Source organism: Ictidomys tridecemlineatus, chromosome 14, assembly GCF_052094955.1.
Source record: "Ictidomys tridecemlineatus isolate mIctTri1 chromosome 14, mIctTri1.hap1, whole genome shotgun sequence".
In the NCBI taxonomy this organism is placed as follows: Eukaryota; Metazoa; Chordata; class Mammalia; order Rodentia; family Sciuridae; genus Ictidomys; species Ictidomys tridecemlineatus.
The window spans coordinates 7,117,767-7,145,522 of NC_135490.1; the positions used below are offsets into that span (position 1 = coordinate 7,117,767).

The window sequence follows — 27,756 nt, forward strand, 5'->3', positions numbered from 1 at the left end:
TCTCATATGTCATGATATTTTAGGAAGAATTGTCTGGCTGTGATTTGTTTGATGAACTAAAGGACAGAGAGGCTGGAAGACTATGGCCAAGATCCAGGTATCAGATCCCAGCTGGGGCGGTGGGGGTGGGGGGTCGGTGCTGCCATTTGCTGTGAGCAGCAGAGGGCAGCAGAGGGCTGTGGGGCAAGAACTGGGCCCCTGCTGAGGCTTCTGACCAGCACCTGCCATAGTGAAGGAGAAGCTTAAAGAGCAAAGCCAAGGCCAAGGCAATACCTGCAGAACCCACTCTGGGGAAGAGAAGAGCTGGAACACCACCATCCTTGGGAGGCCAGAAGTCAGAACAAGTCCCAGGGAGCCCAGGAGCAGCACCCCCAATTCACAGATGGCCATCCAAGATCCTCTGATCCTCCCACCTGGCCCAAGTTCTTGCACTTTTCACTTCCAAAACATAATATTAATACAAAGACCTCTATATTATTTACAAAAGGATTGCAGATCTTTCAAGAGGACAAAATTTAACTATTCCTTGACCTAAATCCCCTCTTTTAAATTCCAAATACTCACTTAGGACTGGTATCTAATTCTCAGAGAATATATTTTAAAATTAAAATTAAGCAATACATTTAAATGTTATTTCCAAGCTTCTGACAGGCTTGAGACATCTTGAATACAGACACCATTAATGCACAGACATCAAAATTGTTTTATTACCTCGAATCTTCCAAAATCATTGTTTGGGAGTTTTAAAAAAAAAAAAGGATAGCAGATGAAACTGTCAGAATAAGGAAAAAAAAAAAACTCCTCAGGGGGGAAAAAAATGTCCTCTACATGGTTAAAAAGAAAACACTCTAAAAACTAAGAACAGAAAGAACTGATCCAGAGCTTCCCAATTTGATACTTAACTCAGGCTTTGTTAAATAAGCAAAAAATCAGACATTGTCAGTTTGTGATTCACTCTTAAAGAAATGTGATTTCTTATTTCCCAGGAGAAAAACTTTAAGGGCATCAATAGATTTCTCTGGATATCAAATATTTCTCCATTATTGTGAGTAAAGTATATTTGGATCAAAATCAGATGGATTAAATTTCCCTTAAAATACCCAAGAGATTTTTAAAATACAAGGAAATGTGTCACATATCCAAAAACAATGTTTTATCTTAATGCCTCCTTGGAAATATCTCTCCATTCGAACGTTGGCCAAAAAATAAAACTAGCCTGAGTTTTAGATTTTACTAAATTCAAAGTAACTTGTTATGACCAAGTTGTCATATGCTAAGATGAAATTCATAATCTTTTTGTCCTTTAAAAATCCTTAAAATATGGCCTTGCATTTTTTATTCTAATATGGAAAAAATGTATCTGAATGAGTGAAAAGCTGCACAGGAGTGACACTTATATTTATATATACAAAAAAAATAAAGAATATAGATATGATTAAGTGCTTCCAGATTCTTGATAAATACCCCTCAAGTCAGTGCCACAAATTCAAGGCTTAATTATTCTCATCTGTGGTGTTCCTGTCTTTCTAAATAGGCCAGGCATGGTAGTGCACACCTTTAATCCCAGCTACTCAGGGGGATCACAAGTTAGAGATCAGACTAGGCAACTTAGCAAGACCCTGTCTCAAAATAAAATATAAAAAGGACTTGGGATGGGGCTCAGTGGCAAAAGCACTCCTGGGTTCAATCCCCAGTATGAAAAAAAAATCTACAAACTTCTTAAGAGTAGATATTATTAGCTTTTCAATCATCCAGCAGGGCCATTCTGAGCACATCCATTTATTTAATAAAATACTTATTGAATTCTACTATGTCCAAGGCGTATTATAGGTGCTCCAGGGATAAGATAATGAAGCAGACACAGTATTCGACTTCAAAGATATCATTGTCTAGTGAGGCAGGAATTGGAATACAGTGTGTGGGTGTGGCAAGACTAAGGGGGCTCACAGCATGGGGAAGTGAAGAACACAGAGGGCCACCAAGCCCAGTCACCCCTCACTCCCTCTCCCTCTCCCTCTCCTACTTAGTATGGCATCTAATTCAAGCTCCAACTTACAAAACTGAAACTCGGCCACTTTCTTATTTGGGAAAGTAACTTAGCAGGGTTTAGAAACAGAAGGTGAGACCCTGGCAGCAAGGATACCAGCTATATTCCACACCAAAAAAGTACATGATCTATTTCCCTAGGAAGGTGACGAAACGAGGGATGAGAGGATGGGAGGCCTGTGGCCTCCCGCTGGGAAGAGCAGGGAGAAGTCTTGCACAAAGGACTGGCCCAAAGGTGGGGGGAGAGGAAACATTCAAGCAGGTATCACCTCACCTCTTGGTGACTCCCAGCACAGCACCTCCTCCTTCAGTCCTAGCTCCATCTCTGGTAAGCCCGGGAACTCCCAGGTGTATTATGGGTGGGCCTGCTAATGGGATAATTCACTGTGAAGGAGAGAGAGGACCTAGTGATGCAGGAACTGAGAGGCAGAGTCCCTGAGAACATAAGAGTCATCCATGCACATGTGCTCTGGAATGCAGAGAGATTCGGAGGATAACTGTGGACTCCTATCATGTTGAACTGAGTTATGTACCAAGGCACATGGCAAGAGGACTAGAAAAGACAGCTGTGGAATGCCAGATTCAGACCACCACAGGGAACCAGCAGCTTCAAGGGAGAAGCTGCACATGGGATCATCTAGACCGGCCTCATGTCCCCTATCAGTCAATCCTGTGATATTATTATAGGTCCGCCCTCAGCCTGGATCTTGAGTTGTACTGGTAGCTAGCTCTGCCCTAACCTGGTACTACCTCTGCTTCAACCTGTATTGTGATACCCTGCCCAGAGTTTCCTAGCCCAGACTCCACAGCCTCTGTGCTCTGGTGGCTGGGTCCCTGTCTACACTGACAGTTCATCCTTACTATACCTCACCACATGGTCAGCATGGGAGAGATGGCCACAGGAACTGGGGGGACTAGTCTTTGGTAGGGAAAGCTGTGAACAATCTCACCCGAGGAGACAGAGCTACAGGCTGGCACAGAACCAAGAGTCCACAGAGAACAAGGTCCACAGGCGGTCTGCATGGAAAGCACTCTTGCTCACGGCAGAAGCCACAGCAGGTTCTGCTTCTAAGCCATCTGTGTGCTTGGCTTCAAGTGTGCTTTCAAACATTCAGAGAGAGGGAAGGGGGTCCTTCTCTTCAACAAAGTTCAGGAAAACCAGATTCTTTTTAAAAATCTGTAAGGAGTCATCCCACCATACCAAAGTGATAGTAGGGAAGGAGGGTGCTAGCTCCGAGGCAAGGGCTTGGGCTCTGGTTGCCTAAGTGGCTCCTCCAGATGGAGAGAGGCCATCAGGAAAGGGACTGTCCCGGCATCACCAAGTGCATGCCATTGTCTCTTTCTCTTTTTCTGTTTTCTTTTTTGGGGGGGAGGGGTAATGGGTATTGAACCCAGGGGTGCTTTACCACTGAGTCACACCTCAGCCCTTTTTATTCTTTATTTTATGATGCTCAGGGTCTCACAAATGGAGCAATGTTCAGAGGGAGGCTTTTGGAAGTGACTGGACCATGAGGGCTCTGATCTCATCAATGGATCAGTCCACTGAGTGAGTTACTGAGAGGTGGTGGAACTGCGGAGGTGGACTTAGTTGCAGGATCAGGTCACTGGGGGTGTGCCATGGAAGGGCAGAGCTCGTCCTCTTCCTCTTCCTCTCCCTTTCCCTCTCCCTCTCTCCTTCCCAACCAGGAGGAGGTAAGCCGCTTTGCTCTGCCACAACCTTCCACCACGATGGGCCTGACCACAGCCAGGAATAGTAGAGCCCAGTGACTATGGACTGAAACCTCTGACACCCTAAGCCAAAATCAATATTTCCTCCTCTACGTTGATTTTCTCAGCTATTTCTCCACAGTGACAAAAGCTGTCTAATACTATAGCCTTCTCAAAGTGGCTCTGGTGGCAAGCTAGCTGGAGACCACAAACTTAAAACTGGAGATTCTCATGTTTTTTCCATAAAGACAAACCAGAGTTAAGGATAAGGAAGACACCTAGATTTCTCTGACTACTAATGAAAAAAAAATCCAACTTGCCCTTGGCTTAAACAAAAAGGGAGAAAAAGAGTGTTAGAGAAGTTGTATTTCATTTCTAAGGATCCAAGGAAAGGGTAACATGGTAGGAAGGGCAGGAACACATCAGATGGAGCAGAATGAGAGCCTGAAGATTGCAGACCAGCTACCATTTCCATCAGCTCCTGCACAGAACCTCAGCCTTCCCCAGGGAAACAAGCCCCTGGATGCAGAAGCAGGTGCTGTCAGGCCCAGCATCTCACAGAGCCAGCCCATCTCTAGAGGAGGCACAGGACTCTGGGAGGAGAGTCCAGCCCAGGGGGAAGGGGGTTGGGCCACTCCTAGATAGGGGGCTGGGCAGAAGAGGCTCAGGGAGCCCACAGAGCCCAGCTCCATCACACAGGGGCCAGGTCTGCCTGTGAGCAGGTGCCACAGAAACGTTCATCACTCAGATGTCAGCTTCCATTCACGTCTCCATGTGGTTATTAGCCCAATATCAAACCAAATGAGAGGAGGAGAAAGAGAAGGGAGGAGGGAGAAGGGAGGAAGGAAGGGAGAGAACAGAACAGGAAGTTTCAAAACTGCAAGTCATGTTCTTTATCCTCACCTCTCACCCTCCAAGAAGCCTGTCACAGGGTACTTCCAGAAACAGTAACTAAATTTCTCCAGTTTGGCTTTACATCAATTCTAAATCAAAAATGTGTTTTGCATTTAATTTCCTATGCTACTGTTCTTGATGGAAATTAGTTGGATTTATATCCCAAAACTTTCAAAGAATAATGCCTAAAAATGAAAAAATTAACAACATGGGGTGAATAGAATAATCTGTCTAGAACATATAAATTCTGAAGCAACCATATAAAGATAATTAGGAAGCATTAGCATACAGTTGAGGATGGATAAGTGGGATAAATGGACACTAGTCACTCCCTAAAAGCACAATGAGGTCTTCATACTCAGATTCCAGCGTGCTGTTGGCATCCAAAAGGAAAGGACTGTTTAAAACACACACACACACACACACACACACACACACACACACACACACACACGTAAAAGAGGAGCTGTCAGAAAGAGAGAGAGGAAAGGAAGAAAGGGACTAGAAAAATAACCATGAATTAGCATACAAAAGGGAGCACTAGTTAAGAAGTAAGATAAGAATCCACATATAAAATGACAAATAGCAATGCAAATTTAAATGAATTTATTCCTTCAATATCGTGCTATATCTTCCCCTCAGAATGTGCACATCTTCAAGTCTCTTCAGTCTTTAAAAACGAAAACTCTTTGAATCTGTTGCCCTACTTCCTTTCCTTTCCTTTCCAGCCAAGCTTGTTGGAAGAGAAGGAGCAACTCCGCTGATCTCCCCTGCTGACATCTGACCTGTGGTCACCTGATCACCTGCTCTGCCTCCCCTCTGCTCACCCACCACCTCAGCAGGCCTCCTGCTTGCCCAGTGCAAAAGTCGCAGCCAACAGTCCCTTCCTTTCTTCCCACAGTCTCTCTCTCTTGGCTTCCCAAGTGATCCTTTTCTTGGCTAACTACTTTTTCTATATATCCTGTGCTCTGCATCCTCTGCTCTTAGACGTTGGGATTCCATAGCCTCCAGCCTAGGCCCCTTCTCTCTTCTCCTGATGCCATCAGCTTGATGGGAGCTGGGTAAAGACACCTCAGCCAGGAGCATGGGCCAGGGGAAAGGGAGCCCGGGCAGAGGCCCTCCAGGCCAGCCCTGCAGCCCTCACTGTCAAAGGGCAAGGCTGACAACCCACAGGGACCCACTGCCCCTGGAGAACTCTCCTCCACAAGGCACTCGATGGTCCCCCACAAAGCCTTCACTCCAGAGAGGGGCAATCAGAAAAGACACCACCTCTGGGAAATGGGGAAACCGAAAGCTGAGGAGGTGCATGCCCATTTTAGCCATCAAAAGATGAAAGAAGTGTGGGCTTGAGTGATACCTGACTGCCCTTTCTCACAGGCAGATCCAGTGAGGGGTCTGAAAGGTCAAGGTCAGTGTCAGCTGTGGCCTGGCCATCTCCCTACCCCACACCGCAGCTCCTTCAGTGAATACAAGGATGTGACACAGCCATTAGCCGCGTTTACAGAAGAAGGGGCAACACCATAGCAGTAGGCTGTCTTCAAAAGGTTCCTGGACATAACACACTATTAAAAAAAAAAAATCATGTGCACCTGCCAGGAGCTGGGCACCATGCCAGACTCTTCCCCATCATGGCTTCTGTCCCCAGGAATATCCACATGGGGCAGGTGCCACCGTCCTGTGTTTTACAGAAGATAAAAATGGGGCAAATTCACCCAAGGTAATGCAGCTAGTGAGCACACAAACTAGAGCTAAGACTCCCCAGCTTATGGTTTAAATACGAGATGTCCCCAAAAGCTTACATGTGAGACAATGCAAGAAAGTTTAGAGGTGAAATGATTGGGTTATGAGAGCCTTAATCTAGTCAGTGCATTAATCCCCTGATAGGGCTTAACTAGGTGGTAACAATAGGCAGGTAGGATGTGGCTGGAGTAGATAGGTCACTGGGGGATGCATTTGGGGTTTCTATTTTGTCCTTGCTGAGTACAGCACTCAACTGTACTTCCTGGGGTGATGTTCTGAGCCACTTTCCTTCACCACATAGCTTCCTCCATGATGTTCTGCCTCACCTCAAGCCCTGAGGAATGGAGCCAGCTATCTATGAACTAAGACCTCGGAAACTGTGAGCCCCAAAATAAACTTTTTCTCAATTGTTCTCATCAAGTCTTTTGGTCACAGCAGTGAAAAGGCTAACTAAAACACCATCCAAACATGAAGCACATGAACTTCCACCAAACCAAATGGTCCCACACTTCTGAATGCACCTACTTATACAGAGGTGGCAAACATCAACTAATGGTCATGAAAGGTTCTGTAGAGAGAGATAATAAACAAGCACTCATTTCCCAGCATCTCACACTGCAGCACAAATGAGTTTCTATATCTTGGTATTAAGTCAAGAGAGGAAAGTGGTACCCTCGGGAGAAAAATATGAATGAGACCTGAAGGAACACAGCAAACTCAATAAATCCAGATTCCAATATTGCTATGTGGTCTCGGCAGCAGTTATGCTGTGCTGATAACCTTACAAAAGTTCTGCGTAAAACTTGTTAAACATAAAATCATCTCTTGATTTGAGAACATAAAACAATGTCTTTTTTATGTTAACACAACCTTGGGGAAACTGTAGATCGCTTTAAGATACTTTCTTCTGTCACACTGAGAGCCATTTCCTTCATTCACCACTATTTTTACATATTTGTATAAAGATGTCACTTCCATAAATATTAAACACAAATCATGATGTGGAGGGTAGAGCTCAGACCTCCTCTAATACTTTTTGGAAAGTCAGCCATTGTGCATACACAGCAATCATAATCAAATTCCTAAAGATGGATAATTTGTACTGGAAGCTAAGTTAAAAACACTGCATCCATTTATTGAAATTCATTAATGAATCCAGGCCCCTCTGCCATAGTGCAGGAACTGTAGACCCAGAGGGCTGGAGTGCAGGTGGTGAGCACCTGCCTGCAGCTGCATGGAGCCCACCATGCCAGTGTGGACCTGAGGCACAGGGAGCCATGGCCAACGCGGCCAAAGTGCACCAACTTATTCCCCCCACAGCAGCCCTGCCTGAGCCAGAGCAGACGCCTGCTCTGCCCAGTGCCGCAGCCCTGAACCCCCTCTCCCAAACATCCATGATCCACCTCAACCTCCCACTTCCCCATGAGCAGCAGGAAAATAGAAATAGGGCAGACCTGAGTAGAATAGCAGGGCTCACCAATAGCATTGGTACTTTTCCAAAACCTGAGCAGCATATATTTTAGCCAGTATCTTAGTACTTTTCCTAGCCCTGATTAGCATAAATTTAGACCAACAGCATTAACTCAGGTGCTATATAAACCCCTAGAAGAGAACACTCAAGTGGCAACCCCTGTCAGTGCCCTCTCACCCTACGAGAGTGCCATTGTTTTCTTTATACAGTAATAAATCCTACTCTTTTGCACTCACCCTTCCTTGTCAGTGGATTTCAATCCTCCAATTCAGGAGACAAGACCCCAGAAAGAAGAAAGTGGCAGTGAGCATCTGGGGTCTGCTGCAATACTGAAGGGCATAGCTGGAGGTCATTGGGACCTTCAACACACCACTAAATGGTAGTGGAGAACGTGGGTTTGCCAGCTGTGATCCTCAGATCTGACTAGCAGGCATCCCCTGCCTTGATTAGCAGCTAATGCTACAACAGCCTGTTTCAGCCGCAGAGGCCTGCAGGTTACACAGACCCCTCCCACCATAGAAGCAGAGAAACTTTGCTTTCATTAACATTAGTACCTATTGACCTGTACTGTACTGAAAGGATTTTATTGAACAGACAACTTCTGAACATAATGTTACACAGAATTGGCTGGGGTTGTAGCTCAGTGATAGAGTGCTTGCCCAGCACGTGTGGGGTACTGGGTTCAATCCTCGGCACCACATATAAATAAATAAAATAAAGGTATTTTATTTATGGAGAAGAGAAGGAAAAAAGAGTATTGTCAAGAAAGCCATGTATGGAGAAAAGAGATGAAGTCAAATGTACACACAGAGATTCAGGACATGCTGTCTCCAATTAATGACCAGTAAGCACAAAACACAGTGGCTTAACTTCTGGTGACCAGAGGAGCACATCTGTTTATTTCCTAACTTACAGACTCAAGTCATAAAGTTATCAAGATCCTAGTTTTTGGGCAAAGCAAGAAATTTGTCAAAGCTAAACTGTATAAAATTCCCTTGGTAGGAAAGGGTATATAGTAAATACCAACTACGATACAAAGAATAGGTGAATCGGTGCATACAGAAATGCAAAAGTCCACCAGATCCTGTAGAAATCACCAAAGTCCTATACCTTTTTATTGTGTAAACATTCTGAAACACACCACAGTGCAGACTACAGTGAGAGTTGGGGTAGGGCAGGGAGGAGGTCAAGCTTGAAGACGGTGCAATGCAGGTGACTTGTTTAGGGCGACACTTGAGATACAGAGTTAATAGTAGTTTCCAGTTCATCATGTCAGAACTACCTGAAATACTACTGATGCTGAGAACACAGGTAGGTTAGAACAGGAAGGCCTGTGGAAGACAGCCAGAGGCCCACCCACTCATCCTTCCTGCTTTCTTCTGAGGCTAACACCAGCCAATGACTCCAATGCTAGGTCTCAGCCAGTGAAAATGCATGTACAGAGTAACTGGACACCAGGAGACAGGAAGTATCTGACAGAAAAGGAAAAAAAGAAAAAAAAAAAAGCAAACCAAAAGAAAGAGTTCGTGAAACTACAGTGGGATTCAGAAAACTTTTTCTGTAAAAGTCCAGATAAAAATGTCTTAGGCTCTGAGGGTCATAATGTCTCAATCACAGCTGAATTCTGTTGTTACACTGCAAAAGCAAAATAAGCATGCCTGTGTTCCAATAAAGCTTTATTTGTAAAAACAGGCACTAGAAGACCCATTCAACACAATACTCTTGGGAAGTCAGGGGTGATCTTTTCTGGCCCCTGTAGTGGGCACTCTCCTGAAACCCACAATTAATGTGCCATTGACAAAATAAGCCTCACGTCAGCCTCAGCCTCAGCCTCAGCCTCAACTTGACACAAAAGCCAACTCAGAACAGATCACAGCCTTAAATGTAAAATTAACTCTAGAAGACTTTAAGGGGGAAAATGTACCAGGGAAGATCTTCAGGATCACAGTAAAGCAGAGTTCTAAGACTTGACACAAAAAAGCATGACACATAAAAGAAAAACCTGGTAAAATGGAACTCATCAAAGCTAAAAACTTTTACTCTGCAAAAGGCCTTATTACAAAGATAAAAAGACAAGCTACAGTCTAGGAGAAAATATATGCAAACCCACGTCTGACAAAGAACTAGTATATATAAACAACTCAAACTAACAGTAAAAATAATAATAATAATAATCCAATTAGAAACTTCTAACATTTTACCAAAGACTTTCACCAAAGAGGATATACAAATGACATGGATATTTTTTCCACTCCTAATCTTCACCAGCAAATAATTATTCACTTTTCTCCCATATATTGAAGCAAATCCACACAGCTTCCTAGTAGAAGGATAATCCTGAAGAACAATCTTTATGTCATAACTTATTATTTAAGTTACTGCAACGGGCATTCACCACAGGCAATCAGGAGTTCTGGGTTCCCAGGCACCTGCCCAGGATGGGGCAGCCTGGGCCTGTGCACCGCATCACAGTGGGCACAGGGGCTTGGGCAGTGCTGCGTGGAGCCAGAGCACACATCTTGGTGTGGAAAAATGTGATGGTGAGCAGGAAACTCCAGGGCTGCCAGAGGTTCCTGCAGAGGCTTGCTGTGTGGGGAGCAGCTCCTGGTGAACGGGAAGAGAGCTGCAGGCTTCCAGCAAGGCGGGGTTTTCTGGGGGGGTCCTATCTGACGGCTCCCTACTGGTTCTGCCACTCTGAAGCAGTTTTCTTTTCATCTGAGAACTACAGTAATTTTGAGATTTTTCTCCAGCTGGAATGCTATGAATTCCCTCAAAGTTTTTCATTTTCAAGACTCTTCCCTTTGGGGTACAATCTGTCAAAATACCATTTTTTTCAGTAAGTCAAAGAAAGATTTGTGGCCTCAGTTGATCAAAGCTTTTTAACTTCTCACATTGTATTTGACCTACGCAAACTATAAATTACCTAACAGTACACTACAAATATTTTTTTAAGTCAAAGGTAAAACATGAAAAATTATAAAGGAAATTCAACATTAATATTATTTCTTTACCATGGTAACATTTTTTTCAAAAGAGTTAATTTCATGTACATGCTCTGGGAAGACATTCAATGTTCTTAACTTTTTTTCTTCATGATTTAAATGTAATGGTAATATATTCACTGAACGTATTGTCACTCTGCGTATCCTCCAGTTTTGCTATTGCCAGTCTTCACTCTATTATTATGTAAATTTAATAAACTTATTCAACAAGGTAGTGGATCTGAAATAGACCCTGATGAGAAACACCACAGATACACTCACACAAGCGACACAAAAGTCCTACAGGAAAGTAAGAAGCCATGTCTTTCTCATGTTGGACAATAACTTTATGCCAACTTTCGTAACAGGCCCATTAGACGGAGAGGATCCAGACAACAGAGAGGTCTCTGGTCAAGGAAAATCAAGCACTAGGCATCATGAGTTGACCATCAAACATCTCAGCAAAAGGAGAAGAGCTTTTGGATAGGCTAACACGAGGGAATTAGCTGTTGGAATCCAAGTGTCTGGTCATGGCAGCAGGGTATTGTAACCAGGCTAGGAGCTCAGGAAACACAAGCGGCAAGAGCTATCACTCAGTGCCAAATATAGGAAAGAAAATCTACCTTTTCTCCCTAAAGAGAAGTAGTGCCACTGACAGAAATGTGGACGTTAAAACAGGTAGCCAGTGGTTTCGGGGAAATGACACAATGGCTTTCGGAACTGTGCTTACAGCAGGACTTACCCACCCTGTTAGAATTCAGAAACAGAAAAGTGGAACTTTCGCAAGAGGAGATATAGATTTCAGAAGCCAGGCCCAGAAGAGATGGCTAGAACCAGGACAGCAGCCAGCCAGTCAAGAGAAGGAGGGAAGAGAGAACAGGAAGGGAGGGGCAGTGTGCGCAGATGCCAAAGATAAGGCCCAGGTCCCACACTTCCAACTGCTCTCCCTCTTTCAGCTCAAAATGTGACAAGCAGATGAATAGGAGCCAAAATGACTAAATTGCTGTATGAAGACAACCTGAGCTCACTAGAAACTGACATGGCTGACGCTCTGGGCACTTTCACAAAGCTCAGTCCTGTGCAACCCACCTGGCCTGGTTCTCTGAGCTACAGGAAGGAGAGGAAAGTGGCAGATAAACCAACCGTCACTGTGTCACATGGGCAAGTGGCACTCCTTTTCACATACTTTTGTAGTTGGCTACAGAAATTCTACCTAGCTGGTAAGGTTTCTGAATGTGATGGGAAAAACCAACAAGAGAGAGACCAACAGACAATGACAAGCTCAGGCCCCCAAACCCAGCATCTTCAACACGCTGTTCTCCCTTAGTCCCCCAATGTTTTCTGACTCTTTCACATGCCACTATATCTCACTCATGTGGCGTGTCTGTTATATGCAGTACCACTCGGAAGGGCCCTGCCTCTCAGGTGCTATGCTGCTGTTGCTCAGCAAGTACTTGATGTCTGCCTACTGACAATTTCTCCCCTTGGATAGCTTACATCTAGTACCACACCATCATCCAACAGTGGATACTGTGACTTTCTCAAACTGGGAATTTACAATAGGAGAAAGACAAACAGGTAGCATGTAGAAGATCCACAACTCTCGTTCAGCACTCACTGAAACCCAGAAACCAACCCTAGCAGAATTCAGAGTCTCAGACACCAACAGAGGTTCAAGGGTTTTGGTGGGCTCATAACAGCAAGACCAGCCAAGGGCTGGTTTGTGGGAAGGGGCCAGACTAAGCTCAGCAAACAGACATTACCCTGTCTGACCCTTCTGAGGCCTGTCATCCCACTTATTCTGTAAAGTCCAGGGCTCAGCTGTTGTCCCCTCACTCAGCAGCCTCCCCTTGCTTCCCAGCCACCAGCTCCCCTCCCTCCTACCCACATTCCCTCCCCACTCCAAACAGGGGCTCACAGGGACTCCCAAACCTGAGGGTGGCAGGCCAAGGCCTCACCTGGGTGGTGCTGAACTCTGTGCCCTTTCCCCACCCCTGCTGCAGATGCCTAGCAAGTGTCTGCTCAGGAATTCAATTGCTTCATCCTGGCCAGAAGCCACATTTACCACTGGTCACAAGAGGGACAAAAAAACAGTCTGAAGAAATCAGTATGAATCCATCACCACTATTGGAACAATGTAGAGTAAATGCCCATGTCAGCTAGGTTGGCTTCTCTGTGTCACAGTGGTGACAGAAGACCACAGAAAGACCACCTGTTTAGACACTGTTTTTAGGTCTTAACCATCCTCTTCATGATACCTATAAACCACTGTTAGGTACCTGGTGTGGGAAGCGTCTTTTATGAAGTGCCATAGACCAGAGAACGAAGTAAGTAACAAATATAGGGCTCCCAAGGAGCCAAAGGCAGCTTCTCCCTCAGGGAGCCACCATCATGTAGGAAACAAAACACAGACTTGATAATTTGGCAGCAAAGCATCTAAGCAGCAGTGCAAGAGCTCACAGAAGAAGTCATCGTTGCACATAAATGTTTGTCCAGTGAAGAAGGAGGAGATTGCTGAGGCATGAAAGAAAAGGGCTGGGTTTACACGAGTGGAATTAGGATACACCAATTTTGAAGGAATAAGAAAAGGATGCATGGAAACATACATGCTTTGCCCAAGCAGGCATTTAACAGACATTTAATGAAGGAATTAATAGAAAGATCAGAGCATGCAGTCCTCATGGGTGCAGCACGTGAGCAGTGGACATGTCAGGAAGAAGGTGGGCTCCACAGGGGCACCGTGGGACACGAGGCTGGGAGGGAGGGAAGGAGGGATCCAACAGCGGGGTTCCACACCTTCCAGGGACTTCGGGGAGCAGAAAGTCCTGCAACAGAGAGTAAAACAATCTAAGAGCTTTGCACAGGAAGCAAAGAGGAGAAATAGCAGTTCTGTGTCCTACAATTTAGAAATTAATCACACATTGGGGAAAATGTTTCTAAAAGAAAAACTGTTTCCTATCATTTTCTTCTAAAAATCTGTGTATATCACTCACCACAAAAGAAATACACATAATGCCTGACACATAATAGTGGAAGGAATTTGTCCCCAAAGATCTTTTCTTTGTATAAATGCTGCCACCACAATTGACGCTTCAATAAAAATGAATATTTATGAAATGTAAAACGGCTTGGATTAACTTATTCCAATTTCACCTCTAAATTTAGATTTTTAAATCACGCCAAAATGTAGATTTTGATTACAAAAGCATATTGGAGGAAAAAAGATGTACTTGACAAGGAAAAGAGAGAAAAATTTTTTAAAAAAATTAAAATCAGTATGACAAAAGATGATAGAAAGGTGGTCAATTAAACTACAACAGCAGAGAGCTCATCCTCAACGTGGAGTCATTTAATTCAATAATGCAGTCACATTAGGAGAATCACAAGTTATAAAGAAGCATGAAGTAAAAAGTCTATGTATCCCATCCATCTCAGCTCATCGCAGGCCTCCCCCAGCTATTAGTCCTCAGCTCCCCTTTCAGAGTTTCTTTATACATACATGCATGTTATTATTTTCCTCCTGGTTTACACAAAAGTTAGCATCCTCTCCATACTGTTCTGACCTTGCTTTCTCCCTTCACTGTATCTTGGCAATCTCTCCACACCATTCATACAGACGTCCCACATTCTTTTTACAGCTGCATATTTCATTGTGAGGATGAGCCATCATTTATTTAACTAGCCCTATTGAAGGGCACTTGGGTTGTTTCCAATCTTCGGCTATTGCAAACAAAGCTGCAGTGAATAACCTGGTACAGTCGTCACTTGGCACGCGTGCAAGTGGATCTGCACAGCAATTCCCAGAAATTGAATTCCTGAGTCAAAAGGTAGACGCATTTAAATTTTCGATAGATACTGCCAAATTGCTTTCCATGAGAGTGGAGCCAACCTACGTTTCGTCAAGAATCTACCCATGGAGTATATCTTCAAAGCGCTGGGGGCTTGCCAATCTGAAAGTGGTATTAGCATTGTGAGCGCAGTTGAGCATCTTTTTATGTTTAAGAGCCAATTGTGCTTCCTTTTCTGGAAACTATCTGCTCAAAACCTTTGCCTATTTTCTAATGGATGTTGGTGTTTTCTTACTACTTTCTAGAAGCTCTGTACATACTAGGGAGATCGGTCCTCCACCAATGAAATGCATCCCGGGCTGTCTTCTGATTTGGCTGAAGGTGATTTTTGCCACACAGAAGACTCTTCCGTGGAAGTGATCTAAATTATCAGCCTTTTACATCTTTTGATTTTCAAGTCAGTAACAACACCTTTCCTCACACCAAGATTTTAAAGGAATTTTCTTTCTCTTATACTTAAATTTACATTTAACTAACTAGAAAAAGAGTAATTACATCCAGACACCTCTATAGCCACACTACCTAGGTACATATTCCAGACCCTCTACTTATTAGCTATGTGATCTTGGATAAGACACCTAACTCTTTGCGTCTCAATTTCTGTAATCATAAATGGAGATAATAACAGTTATGACTTCATCAGGTTATTGAGAAGAGTGACTGTGTTAGTAAATTTAACTACAGTGCTTGGTATATAGTACACGTTGTAAGTGTGAGCTGTTATAAGCATCTTATATCTGTTTGGAATTTTAACTTGCTTTCAGTACAGAGCCAGCATTTCTTTCCCCATATTGCTACCTATTTTCCCAACCATTTACTGAATAGTCCATCTTTCTCCCCACTGAGTTATCACTTTTTTCATAAGCTATAATCCCATATGTATTTAAGAACTTCTGATTTTTTTCCCTCTCTCTTTTGAACACCTCTAATTATCCTATCTTGTCTGACACACTGGCTAGGACCTACAATACAATATTAAATTGATTAGTAACAGGTAGACATGAGCAGTGGGAACATGAAGATTGAGGAGTTAATTCTATAGGCTGAGCCTACATGTTAACTCTCAACACATTTTTAAAGAAACAACTTAACACAGTGTTCTGGCCCTGCTCTGACTTAGGATAATACCCCCTAACAAGCAGCATATTGTTCACAGGGCTGAGGCGTGTTTGCCCAGAGGCTGTTAAGCTCTCAAGCCTCTGGTCAGATTACCCTGACCAGAGGCTTGAGAGTTTAACAGCCTCAAGGTCTGGGAAAACAAGTTCCTAGCAAAATTAGCCAGCACAGGCCAAGATGAACAAAAGTCACCTTTAGGTCCTCAACACGTCATTTTAATCTTATTGTAACTATAAATCTCATACCCTCATGGGATTCACTTAGATACTTATGGGTAGAAACATGGCCAGTAGGTATGTAGGAATCTGATAGAATCCAATTGTCAATCAAGAGCCAGGAGTGGTGCTTGGGTAGGAGTCTCCAAAACTGCCCCTTAATCCCAATGAAAGCTGGGACACAAAGAAAGGAATTGTCTATCTCCTCTCTGAGACCACCTACTGTCTCCCTTGAAGGCACTTCTTTCCTGTTCAAACTCCCATCTTACTTGAAATGTTCTCTTGCAAGAACACAAAAATCTAGAAAACAACATGACCCATGGTAACAAAATAATAACCACTCAATGTAGGCATATTTCTGTTACAATCTAATTTAGCTAGCCTGGGAAAATTAAACATTTAAAATTTTAGAGGTTTAAATCTTACCTCTTGCAAAGTATAAATATACTACTACATCATGTTTAATAAACAGGTAGTCATTTCCTTAAATATTAAAAAAAGAAGGATTTTTTTTCCCAAAAAGCCAGGATTAAAGCTAAGACAACCAACTAAAAGTATTTGATCACAGTGCACACCTGGTACCAGGCTAAGCTCACATCCTTGTCTTGCTTCAACTTTAGCAAGACGATCTAATGTTTCATAATTAAACCTGAAATTGGCCTTTGTGTTAACATAGATATAATTTTACATATTAAAGAAGTAGCCATCTACTCCCACCCTGTTGAGTGTTACTTTCAGGACAGTTGTTAAATTTGGTCAAATAACTTCTCAGCATCTAGATAGCTAGCTATGCCATTATTCTCTTAGACTAAACAACGAATTATAGTAACTGGTTCTCCACCATTAACAAAAGGTCTTTGCATTCTGTGGCTAATCTCCATGGCTGGGTTCTGTTTACCCCTATCTATTTAGCATTTTGTATCAATCCTCACACATGAAACTAGTCTGTAGTTTCCTTTTTTTGTGTGATCTTTCTCAGATTTGGTCTCAATATTAGACTTGCTTCTTGAAAAGAATCTGGGTCTTTCTTTTTAAATAATACTGGAATCATTTGATCTTTAAATATTTGGTAAACATTCTCTGGGAAACTGGACATCATGCTTTGGTAAGAGGTAATTTTGACAACTTTATTTCTTCTATGAAAATTTAACTGTTTAGATTTTCTATTTTTTCTGGGGCCAATTTTGGTCACTTATCAATTATATCAATTCTGGGCTGGGGCTGTAGCTCAGTAGTAGAGCACATGCCTGGCACATTTGAAGCCTTGGATTTGGTCCAAGATAAAAGAAAAAATCCATCCAAGTTTTCAAATTTATTTTCAAAGGCATGAGAAAACAGTCTCCTATGATTCTTTCAATTTTATTTCTGTGTCCTCCTTCTCAGTTCTCCCTTTGTGTATTTACACCTCCTTTCTTTTTTTCTTTATTAGACCAACTCATCATTTACACTATTATTGTTGCAGTTTACTTAGTTTCCAAAGAGCTACCTTTGGAACTAACTCTATTCTATTTTTCTTATTTTCCACCATATTTTTTCTTGGTGCATTATAATTATGCATTATTACATATATGTTCATGCACACAATATAATGATATAATTTGGCCAATATCACTCCCCAGTATTTCCCCTTTCCCCCTCCCCCGGTCTCTTTCCTCTACTCAACTGATCTCCCTTCAATTTTTATGAGAACAGTGCCCTTTTCTTTTCCTTTTTCCCCTCTAGCTTCACATATGAGAGAAAACACAACCCCTGACTTTCTGAATTTGGCTTACTTAATATAATGTTCTCAAGTTTCATCCATTTTCCTGCAAATAACATAATTTCATTTTCCTTTATGGCTGAAAACTCTATTTTGTGTGTGTGGATGTGTGTGTGTGTGTGTGTGTGTGTGTGTGTGTATGTATGTGTGTATATGTATATATTTTACATTTTTTATCATTATCCATTGAGGAATACCTAGACTAGTTCTACAGTTGGCCTACTGTGAATTGTGTGCTATAAACATGGGCAATTATACATCACTCCAGTATGCTAACTTTAATTCTTTAGGATAAATACCAACGAGTGGTATAGCTGGATCATATGGTTGTTCCAGCTCTAGTTTTTTTGTCTACCACTTTTTTATTTACCCTAAAGTTCTTAGAAGAAGAAACCTTCAGCAGGTGTTCCACATCTGTTATCTCCCCACTCCAAAAAAACAGCATCACAACAAAAAACAATAAACTCTACCAAGGAACATAAGGACTGGTTAAGATAAAGCTAAACTGAATTTAATATAATTTGGGCAATATCATTCCCCAGTATTTCTTTCCCCTTTCCCTCCTCTCCTCCCTCCCCTGGTCCCTTTTTTTGTTTTTTTGTTTTTTTGTTTTTTTCTCTAATGATCTCCCTTTAATTTCTATGAGCTCCCCTGCCCCTTTCTTTTCCTTTTTCCTCTCTAGCTTCCACATACAAGAGAAAACACACCTGTAATCCCAGCAGCTCACAAGGCTGAGGCAGGAGGATCACGAGTTCAAAGCCAGACTCAGCAAAAGCAAGGTGCTAAGCAACTCAGAGAGACCCTGTCTCTAAATAAAATACAAAAATAGGACTGGGGATGTGGCTCGGTGGTCAAGTGCCTCTGAGTTCAATCCCCAGTACCCCCTAAAAGAGAGGGAGAGAAGCACAATCGTTGATCTTGAACTAGGTTTCGGGTATTATCCAAAAATCTAAGATTTTTTGGATTGTTTCTTTGGTATCTGGAGAACATAGCAAAAATGTTGTAATATATAAAAAGAAAAATTACAACAAGCTGAAGAAGTTCAGCATTTAAAAAGCATTGCTTTATTATGAAGAATACAAATAATAATAAATGCTGGTGAGGATGTGGGGCGGGGGATGTACACTCATACATTGTTGATGAGAATGCAAATTAGTAAAACCACTCTGGAAAGCAGTATGGAGATTCCTCAAAAAACTAGGAATGGAACCACCATATGACCCAGCTATGCCTCTCTTTGGTATTCAACCAAAAGAACTAAATCAGTACACTACAGTGATACAGACATCAATGTTTATAGCAGAACAATTCACAAAAGCCAAGTTACAGAACCAGCCCCAGGTACCCATCAACAGATAAATGCATAAAGAAATGCACTATACACACAATGGAGTTTTACTCAGCCATGAAAAACAATGAAATTATGGCATTTGCTGGTAAATGGATGGAACTGGAGAAGATGATATTAAGTGAAATAAACCAACCTCAAAAATCAAAGGTTCAATGTTTCTCTTGTGAGGAAGCTAAACCACAATAAGGGGAGTAAGGGAGACTGGAAATTCAGATATTGTAAATACACAAGGAAGATCAGTGGAGTAGAAGAGACAGGGAGGGAGTAAAGACTGGAAAGGGGAGAAAATGTGGAATGAATTTAATAAAATCAAGCTATGTTCATTATAAATATATCACAATGAATTTAATCTTTTTGTACAAAGCACCAGTCAAAAATAAATAAATAAACCAGTGAAAGGATTATCAGTAGAATATATGAAGGAGAATAGGGGGAGCAGGAGGACAGAGGAAAGTGGGGTGGGGCAACCAAGGACTGAGATGGAGTAAATTAAATTCCATGCATGTATGATTTTTGTCAAAATAAACCTAACTACAATGTTCTTTAAAAAAAATAAATAAATAGCATTGCCTTTAAATGTCCACTTACAAATACTGGCTTGTCACAGACAATTTTAAAAATAAATGTACAAAGTTTAGATAAGCTGGCCCTAAAGCCCATATTTAAAAAATAATAATCTGGGGGCTGGGGATGTGGTTCAAGTGGTAGCGTGCTCGCCTGACATGCGTGGGGCCTGGGTTGGAGCCTCAGCACCACATACAAAGAAAGATGTTGTGTCCGCCGAAAACTAAAAAATAAATTCTAAAATTCTCTCTCTCAAAAAAAAAAATAATAATAATCTGGGGCTGGGGATGTGGCTCAAGTGGTAACAAGCTCGCCCGGCATGTGCTGGGCGCTCGGATCAATCCTCAGCACCATATAAAAAATAAAAATAAAGATGTTGTGTCCATCGAAAATGAAAAATAAATATTTTAAAAAATTCTCTCTCTCCTCTCTCTCTAAAATAATAATAATAATCTGGATTTTTTTCAATTTAATCTCGGATTTAAAATAAAAATTAGCCTCTCAGGCTGACGATGACTGAATAAAATGATGAAGGTGGAATACAGACAACAGCAACCGTTAATTAGGTGAAGGAGAAAAAGGTCACACCATTTCCAAACTTCTTCAGACCCCAAAAATCTCTACAGCGGCTAATCTCACAGTAAGTATTCCACGACCCTTGGCAATGGCAAGCACCGCACCGGGGCACTGCAGGTTGAACGTCCCTCCTGAGAAATGCCTGGGACCTGGGTATCAGACTGTGGCTTTTTTCCTATTTTGGAATACTGATGTACACATGAGGCATCGTGGACATCTAAAGGAAAACCGAAACTATTTATGCTTTATACACATCTGACCCCCACAGCCTTAGGATAATTTGACTGCGTTTTAACTGTGACCCATCGCCCCACGTGTGATTTGGAACTTTCGGCTTGCAGAACCGTGTTTTGCTCGAGAAAGTGTGGATTCCTGTTTTCGAATAAGGGATGCTCACCCTGTTCCGCACTGCTATGGGCCTGGTACTGGTGGACCCACACTGTCCAGGACAGAAATTGAGAGTAAGCTTTGAAAACTGAGGGAGCACCCACACACGTAATCACTGTCCTAGTATTTCCTCTTTACTGTCAAGTTTGAGAAGTTTGGGAAGCTCGGCTCCAAAATGACACCTCCGCGTGACTCATCAAGGGGGACAGCCAGGCCGTCCTGGAGGAAACGGGGGCCGGGGACAATTCTCGCAGCCAGAACACTGGACTAAGGGCCATTTTCAAAACCCAAGTCTGCATCGCCAGAGCTCGTCCCGGCGCTTCCAGGGACGACGCGTACCGCACCTCGGGGGCGGATGGCCGCCGCGACGGGGCTGGCAGGAGGGAAAACCTGCGCCTTTCCGGCCCAGAGCGTGGCTGCAGGTACCGCACCCCGGTAGAGTTAAACAGTCATTCTAGGCTCTTTCAAAGGGCTCTGACTCGTTTTAACGCGCGGGAAGCCAGACAACCTGAGGAGCTCTGGGTACAGCCCAGCAGCCTAGCCACCCCTGCTCCGACCGCGGCGCCCAGCGCGCCTGCGCGGCCCCGACCGTCGCACGCCCAAGCCAGTCGCGACTTCCTTCCGGGCGGCGGTGGACGCCCGCGCAGGTTCCGCGCATGCGCAGCGGCGCACCCGCTCCTCGGCCAGTGATTCATACCTGCTACCGGCATTGGCTCTCCGCGGCCGGGCAAGGCCTCCTGGGGCCCGACGAGCTTCGAGGCGGACATCCTTGGGACGGGAAGGAGGCTGTGGAGGAGCTGGCGGACCCTCCTGGTGGCCCGGAGCATGGACGGGCGCCAGCCGGGGGGCGTCCGGATGGGACGGCACGGCCGAGAGCTGGGAGCCGCGCGGCGGGCGGGCGCTGCTGCGGGGTGGCGGCCGGCAGAGTGGAGGTTGCCCAAGCCGGGCCCGCGGCCGTCAGCGAGGGCGTGTTCTTCCCCCGGGGGTGCCCGGCCCAGCGCGGCCGCCCGCGAGTCGCGGCTCTAGCTCAGGGGCAAAGTTCTCAGGAGAACAACGCGTGTCCTACTTGTCGCACAAGTACGTGAAGCGGCAGGGACCAAAAGATGGTGGTGTGTAGCCCGGTGGCCTGGCTGGTGTCGAGGTTGCTTCGCGCTTGGCCACCTCCCTGGCGGTTGTTCACTGTGCTCGATAAGGTGTGAGGCCCAGCCCGCCGACGGCTGGGAAATGGAGGTTTCCTCTGGAGCCAAATAGATTTCTGCTGACCCAAAGAGAAAACCCATCACTGCTCTCAAAAAGCACAGTATAGGGATGATGTATTCAGCAAAATAGTGACCCTTTATGTATAAATACACTCCTAAACCCACTTTGCAGGCCGTTCCCTAGAGGAACCAGGCTTAGACACCACCGTTAACAAGTTTAGGTGAAGGTGAATGGTGCCCTTGGATCATTCTTGTTTCTGAAGTCACAGGAGGTGACATTTGTTTCTGTGGCAAAATTTCAACCTAAATGTGAGAAGTGACTTGGGAGTTCCGTATGTGAAGTACCGGTTTTACATACTGTGCCAAGATGGGTGTGTGGTCTCATATGAAGGAAGGAACTTAAGATTAGCACCCACAGAAATGAGAAGCTTTGACCCATCCTCCCCCAGTGTTTGGTTACCGCTTTGTCTTTATGGGAGGCTGTAATGTAAGGAGGACAGAAGGATTAACCTGTGCACAGAATGTTGCCAGACACACAGCCTCAGATTAAAACATTTATTTTGTAATGTATATTTCCCCTGGGCCAAACAGTGCCTGTTCTTACTTTTGATTTGTTTTTGTCTTGAGAGTAAACCAGTCAGGTTCTAAAATCCTTTCCTGGAAACACCAAGATGTCCCTTTTAAGCTTAGGAAGTCCTGGTCACTGTTTAGGCATTTGAAAATAAAAAGATCTGTCAAAGGAAATAATTCTATATTACTGCCTTTTGATACATGTTGGTTTGATTTTTGTTTCATGGTTGACTATAACATACTAGACATACTCTGCAACGAAGAACTGAAGAATTTTTAACATTAAAGGGAACAACATTTTACTGTTACGTGAACAAGCACAATAGAATTACAATATATGTATATTTCATGTGTAGTGTGTACAGAAATGCATATAGTCCCAATTCCCCACTGAAGAAAAACTAGATTTTTCTAATTAGATATTATAATAAAAAAAAGCAACATTGCTGTTTTGTGGTTCATAGTAGTAGGATTCTACTAAAAAAGTTTCCCTTAAACTTTTGAAAATGCTCTATGTACATTGTTAAAACATTCTCAAGTGTTCCAATGGCTATGTAATCTTTATAGTTACAAAAATAAATATTTTTAAAGAAAAATATACATTTATTTATTTCAAAGCTTCTTTTCCTAAACAGCAGTTGAGGTTTTGATTTGAGAAAAGAATTAAATATTCTGCTTTCAGCAATGCAGTTTTCACCCCAAGCCTCCCTTTTCTTCACTTTCTACCAACTTCCTCCTGACTTCTCCACCCTGGGGTACCCCACCCCATCCTTTTCACCAGCTGGTACTGCTTTGATTTGTTGTTTTTTTCAATTATGTTATATTCTAACAATTTACATCCTTTAGGGTGCAGTCTAAGCATCCTATAACAAGGAGACCCAAAATATAGAAGTTTAAACGAAATAGTAGTTTCTCTTAGATGTAACAATCTAGAAAAAGAAAGTCCCCTGAGCTGGACCATGTCTTTTCTTTCATAATATCTTGTACAGAATGGACTCACATGAAGAATTCAATGATTATCTATTGAATTTATGTGTAACCCTGACAGGTCAACAAAAGTTTCTCTTCCATTTCTTTAAGAATAGCTCTGCCAGAGATAATGCTCTATTTCAACACTAGGCTTAGGTTCTAGATGGGATATAGATTTGGTTGCTTAAACTGAGACCCCAAGATATTAGATCTGAAACAATATAATTTGTTGCTTTTGTTTTCTTCTTTCTCTCATCTAATGACCTGTAGGCAGTCCAGAACTAGTAAGTCAACTCTGCCACCTTCCTCATCCCTGGGAACCTGGGTGCTTGGGTCACTCCAGCATCTGCTATCACATCTGTATCTCAGCCAAGCAAAAAGAAAAAAGGTGCACATCCCAGTACTTTTAAGTGTCCCAGGAATGGCACATCTTATTTCTATTTAATTCCTTGACCTGATTAGAGACATATCCAAATCTGTTAAGAAGGTGAGCAACCATGGATTCACCTAATACTTAGAAATTCTAGGAATGAAGAAGATGTGATTATACTTTATGGAACAACTCTGTCACAGACCACTTCTTTGGCCACCTAAATATTGTTGTACACTCTTCTGACATAAAATTCCCTATTCCAAAGCAGAAAAGTTTCCAAGAAGTTCATATCCAGTTCAAAGTCCACAATCTGAAGATGTTGTGCAGTCCTCTACAAGTCTGATCCAGTGACTTATAAGGTAGAAGGTAAGTTTTCTATTCCTCTTACCCTCCCCCAAACAATTTATTATGGTGAAGTAGGACTATGAAAACCACTTCAGAAAGAGTACAAAAGAGTAGTCCACAATCTGGTCAAGTGTTATACAGGGGAAATTTCATAGATTGCCTCCCTGACTTTACCTGCACTGTTTGTATAACCTGGACTGCCTGGTTGTCTCTGGTTTTCTAGACTTAACCATTCTTTACCACTCAATTCAGTATTCATCTGCTATGACTTTGAAGTGGTCCAATTGTATTCCCACCAAGGAGCATGTTAAAGGCTTGTCCCCAGGGTGGCACCATTGTGAAGAAAAGAGGAAACTTTAAGCCGCAGAGTCTAATGAAAGGGACATGGGTCAACTGAAACTGCTCTCAGAAGAGATTGTGGGACCCCAGTCTCTCTGTTCCTGACTGTAGATGTAATTGCTTGCTTACTTCCATGTGCTCCCACGTTGCTACCTGTGCCATGAGGTGATGGCGAAGGAGCAGCCCCACCACAGCCTGGCTATGCTCTGTGGACTTTGAACCTCTCAAAGGGTAAACCAAATAAACTTCTTATTCATAATAGCCTTCTTCATAAGTAGTCAGGTATTTCATTAAAGTGATGAAAAGCTAATATATCTTTGTACAACCTTCCCTGTTGGCACAAAATCATTCCATCATGGGTTGGCCCATAGTGCCAATTGTTCCTACCATTTAGCACATACCATACATTGCCTTGTGTTATTTGTCATCTAAAAAGATATACAAGTTATTGTGGAGGTTTGAAATATATCTACAAATCCCCTGGAACTTCCTTCGAAAGGTGGAGCCAACTCCCCATCCCTTTTGGCAGAACTCTTGTTTTTGCTTCTACTGAATAGAACAAGACAAAAGTGATGATGTGTGGGGCCTCTGAGGCTAAGTCATAAAGGGCAAGCAGCTCCTTGCTTGCTTTGGGTCATCTCCCAAGGGAAGCCAGTTGTCTCACCATGAGCATTACAGTCAGTCTGGTGGAAAGGTCCAAACTTCAAGGAGTCAAAGTCTCCAGCTGATAGCCAGGTGACTAAGCAACTTTGGAAGCAGACGGTCCAGCCCCAGGCAAACTTGGATGGTATCTTATCTGCCATCTCATAAGAGACCCTGAGCCAGAACCACCCAGCTAAGTGGCTCCCAAATTCTTGACCCATAAAAACTGTGAGATTGTTAATATTTGGTGTCATCTGTCAAAAAGACCCCACATCCAAATAATATCACATCAAGGTAGTACTTCAAGATAGGAATGGGGCGGGGGACACAAACACTGGGTTCATAGCAAAAAATAACCAGGTGCACAATGAAATGGACCAACATATTTTAAAATGACCTAGATTAGATTAGAAGATAACAGGGTGCATCAACAAGCAGTAAGGGTAAATATAATTTGGGGGAATTTTTGTTGCTCTGTTATATACATATGGGTGTATAGTGTGTGCAATGTGCGGAGACATGAAACATATTTCTTTAATTTTTTTATTTTATTTTTTTTTTGTAGTTGTAGATGGACAACATGCCTTTATTGTATTTGTTTGCCTTTATCTGGTGCTGAGGATCAAACCCAGTGCCTCACATGTGCAAGCAAGCACTCTGCCGTTGACCTACAGCCCAACCCAGAAACATATTTCTTAATGTAGCCTTTGGTAAACATGAAAAATAAAAAAACAAACTTGAAAGCGACAGTCTAGAGAGACTATAAGCCACTGGGTCATTGCAATGTGTCATGTGAGGCGAGAGGGTGCAGTGGCTGAGGGCAGCCTCACAGGATGCTGCACAGTTGTGTTCTGAGTGGAGAAAGCAGGTTACATTCCAAGGAGTTTGAGGACATGGAAAGACTGAGAAAACCAGTGAGCCCACTATAGCCTGGATTCAGGGCAAAGAAGACCCAGTACTGTGATCCTGTGCCATAAAAAAATTCCCTGTCTTTAATACCAGGAATGAGCATGATGGCTCAGGGACTGAGCAGGAGCCCAGGGGACCAGGAGTCCAAGCTACATCAGTGAGATATGGTAAGGATGGGGGACAAGGCTGAGAGACCCTGACACCAGGAGCTTCTCCCAGGATCCAGATGCCACTGTGGAAAAGAAGGGGTAGTGAAAGCCCCGGAGAGAATTCCAAGAGACCAAGGAGTTACTGAAGAGGCTATTTTAAACTGGAGGCACCAAGAAGTCACTTTTACTGGGCAAGATCAAGCATTTTCCTCTGTTTTTAGAAATGAGAGGCAAAGGGCAAGTTGAAAGGTATATTAATTCCTAATCTCCAGCATAATATTAACTTTTATATATCCCTGGTCAGTGAGCCTAATCACATGCAAAACCTTTCCGTGAACTTAGAAACTCAAGTGCTGACTTATTTTGTCATTTTTTTTCCCCATAAAACCATCTATGTGCTAAGGCTACTAAAAAAATACTAGGGAAGAAAAACATGCTAGTTGAAGTTAAATAATACATGAAGGCATTCTCATTCAGTAAAAACTGGAAACTAATTGTTATATAAGGTGGGAATATAACAATTTAACTAAACCAACAAGAACAGCACCAATGTTTAACATGTTCTGCCATGTTGCCTTAATGAGCTTCTGGTATTGCCACACAGGTAAATCTTGCTGAAATCTTCACTTGTTTAGTAGGTGCCAGGCACCATTAGGCTCAAGCACAGAAGAGTCAGGCTTTCTCCAAAGGCCACAGTGCAATTGAAACTGCCTACACACAGCCAGCTGCAACTCCACACAAGTGGCCCAGGGTTCTCCGTAGCACAGCCCTGGACAAGGGGCTATGAGGTTGCAGAGAAGGAAGACCCAGTCCTGAACCTCTGGAGTTGCAGTCAGAGGCATGGAAGGCCTCGCACAAGGACTGGAGGTGCAAGCACCAAAGACCTGGAGGATGAACTCAAGAGCTGCAGTGTGAAAGGCTAGGCCTTTGTCCCCTCAATAAGCATTTAACTCTTATCTCTGTTCTTTATTAAACCATGAATACAGTGGCAACACCCAGGCACACTCAAATAGAAATGAGTCTTTTTTGGTCTTTTTCATAGAAAGACACTTAACTAGGTAGAGAGACACCCTTATAAATGAATAAATAGAAAGCTTAATATGACACTTTAGATTTGCATACTTAAAACCAAGTGGTCTTCTGTGTGGCCTATCTATAGAAGATACAAAGATGTCTAAAGCATTTTCATTATTTTCATGGATTATTCTGATGAATATTAAAAGGAAAATAAAAATAAGAATAGCTATTGCTACTAATTGTGGAGCACCCGAGCTTTATATGCATTGTTTCTAACCTTCATGCTGACCCATATTCACAGTTTTACAGATGAGGAAACAGATTCAAATTCGAGGTTTTTAAATTTCCAAGTTCAAGATCATTACTTTACAAAAATAAATAAGTAAAATAAGTAGGTTAAACTAGATCTCACTTTGATAAAGAATGAAAACAGAATGGAGAAAACTTGGGCAAAAGATAAAACTCTCCTTAAGGATCCTTCCGAAGAAATGGCTGGTTGCCTCCCAACATCCATTCGCCCTTTCTTTGGGCATTAGAAGAACCAGCAGGTTGTAATGGACCCTGAGTTCCCCAAGTAGATGACTAGGTG

The 27,756-nt window shown here is 42.9% G+C and overlaps 1 protein-coding gene across 4 annotated transcripts in view; it reads right to left on the reverse strand.

Annotated features, from left to right (window-relative positions):
- Msra (methionine sulfoxide reductase A) overlaps window positions 1–21,727 on the reverse strand; it is a 326,527-nt gene extending 304,800 nt beyond the window's left edge. For 2 of the 4 annotated variants that reach the window (XM_021734523.3, XM_021734521.3), the window contains exon 1: window positions 21,353–21,727. In XM_021734523.3, coding sequence (XP_021590198.1) covers window positions 21,353–21,482 — 130 coding nt within the window. In that variant the 5' untranslated portion in view covers window positions 21,483–21,727. Of the gene's footprint in view, window positions 1–14,402; window positions 14,467–21,352 lie in introns of those variants that run through there. The other 2 variants (XM_005337228.5, XM_040292148.2) reach the window with 2 other exon arrangements.
- Window positions 21,728–27,756: the final 6,029 nt, after the last annotated feature.